The 1,466-nt window shown below is 44.9% G+C and overlaps 1 protein-coding gene across 1 annotated transcript in view; it reads left to right on the forward strand.

Moving 5' to 3' along the window:
* Positions 1-1,466, forward strand: part of LOC101860938 (spectrin alpha chain-like) — a 66,911-nt gene that overhangs the window by 25,099 nt on the left and 40,346 nt on the right. Inside the window, 1 exon segment of the mRNA XM_035973290.1 lies at positions 205-317. Within this exon segment, the coding sequence (XP_035829183.1) occupies positions 205-317 (113 nt within the window).

Raw genomic sequence — 1,466 nt, forward strand, 5'->3', positions numbered from 1 at the left:
TGTGTGTGTGTTGACTGTTGAATCTTGTGTGTACGTTCATGTGTGACATGTATGTATGTGTGTGTGTGTTGACTGTTGAATCTTGTGTGTACGTTCATGTGTGACATGTATGTATGTGTGTGTGTGTTGACTGTTGAATCTTGTGTGTACGTTCATGTGTGACGTGTATGTATATGTGTGTTGACTGTTGAATCTTGCCTGTAGGTAATAAACTGAATGAAGCTGCCCACCAGCAACAGTTCAACCGCAACGTGGAGGACGTGGAAGGCTGGCTGGCAGACATCGAGTCCTCGCTCATCTCGGAGGACTACGGCAAGGTAAGCGACCCGGAGACTCACTTCTGCTCTGACAACAGCTTCCTAGAAAGAAACTTTTCCTTCAGGGCCACGTGTGCTTTGCGTGAAGCTACCTCCTTGCACGATGTCGGTGGGGGGGGGGCATGATCTTGTAAGTTTGGAAGAAACATTCCTGCCTGGGGACAGATATTTGCACAGCCAAAATGTTTGCAGACCTTTCAACTAATTTTGAGGGGAAGTTTTGTTCGTTGACGAGTGGGTTTTTGTCCCCCCAAAAAGGCAGTGGTGCAAAGAGGGAGAGTCGTGCTGAGCAAACGGGCCGTGTAGATGTTCGAGTGTCTTGCTTTCAGTTTTGTCCCTTCATTTGTATGTTTTTCTTTGACATGCCCATCTGGTATAGCAGGTTTTGGCCTCATCATTTGGTGGATTTATTTGTGTGTTCATATGCACCCATCTTGTATCATTAAGGAATGGTTTTCAAAGATCCAACTGTGATTTAAACTTTCTTTGGTAGTTATAGAAATATAGTATGAGGAAAATGTAGTAATATGGAAAGGCCAGGAAACCCCCCCAGAGGTTGGCCAAATATTTGTGGCTTATGTTGAGTTTTAGAAAAGCAGTTATTGGAGATGTGGGTCAGATGTAAGTACTCAATTCATTTCTCTAGGTGCCCAGTCTTAATGGGATACATTCATGTGTGCCATATGATCATTCAGTGGAACTTTTTGCATTCTTGATCCTCTCCTAAGACCCTTTTTGTCTTTGAAATCATTTGCATTGATAATTCTTAGCATTTTTAGTGTGTTCATTTTAATGAGTGTTTGCTTCATTGATGTCCTGGCCGTGTTTGTCATCTGTTGATGGCTCACTTGCTACTGTCTCCCTCTCTCTCAGATGTCTCCCTCTCTCTCAGATGTCTCCCTCTCTCTCAGATGTTTCCCTCTCTCTCACATGTCTCCCTCTCTCTCACATGTCTCTCTCTCTCTCACATGTCTCCCTCTCTCTCAGATGTCTCCCTCTCTCTCACATGTCTCCCTCTCTCTCACATGTCTCCCTCTCTCTCACATGTCTCTCTCTCTCTCACATGTCTCCCTCTCTCTCACATGTCTCCCTCTCTCTCAGATGTCTCCCTCTCTCTCAGATGTCTCCCTCTCTCTCAGATGTCTCCCT

The sequence above is a fragment of the Aplysia californica genome, unplaced genomic scaffold (assembly GCF_000002075.1).
Source record: "Aplysia californica isolate F4 #8 unplaced genomic scaffold, AplCal3.0 scaffold01104, whole genome shotgun sequence".
NCBI lineage: Eukaryota > Metazoa > Mollusca > Gastropoda > Aplysiida > Aplysiidae > Aplysia > Aplysia californica.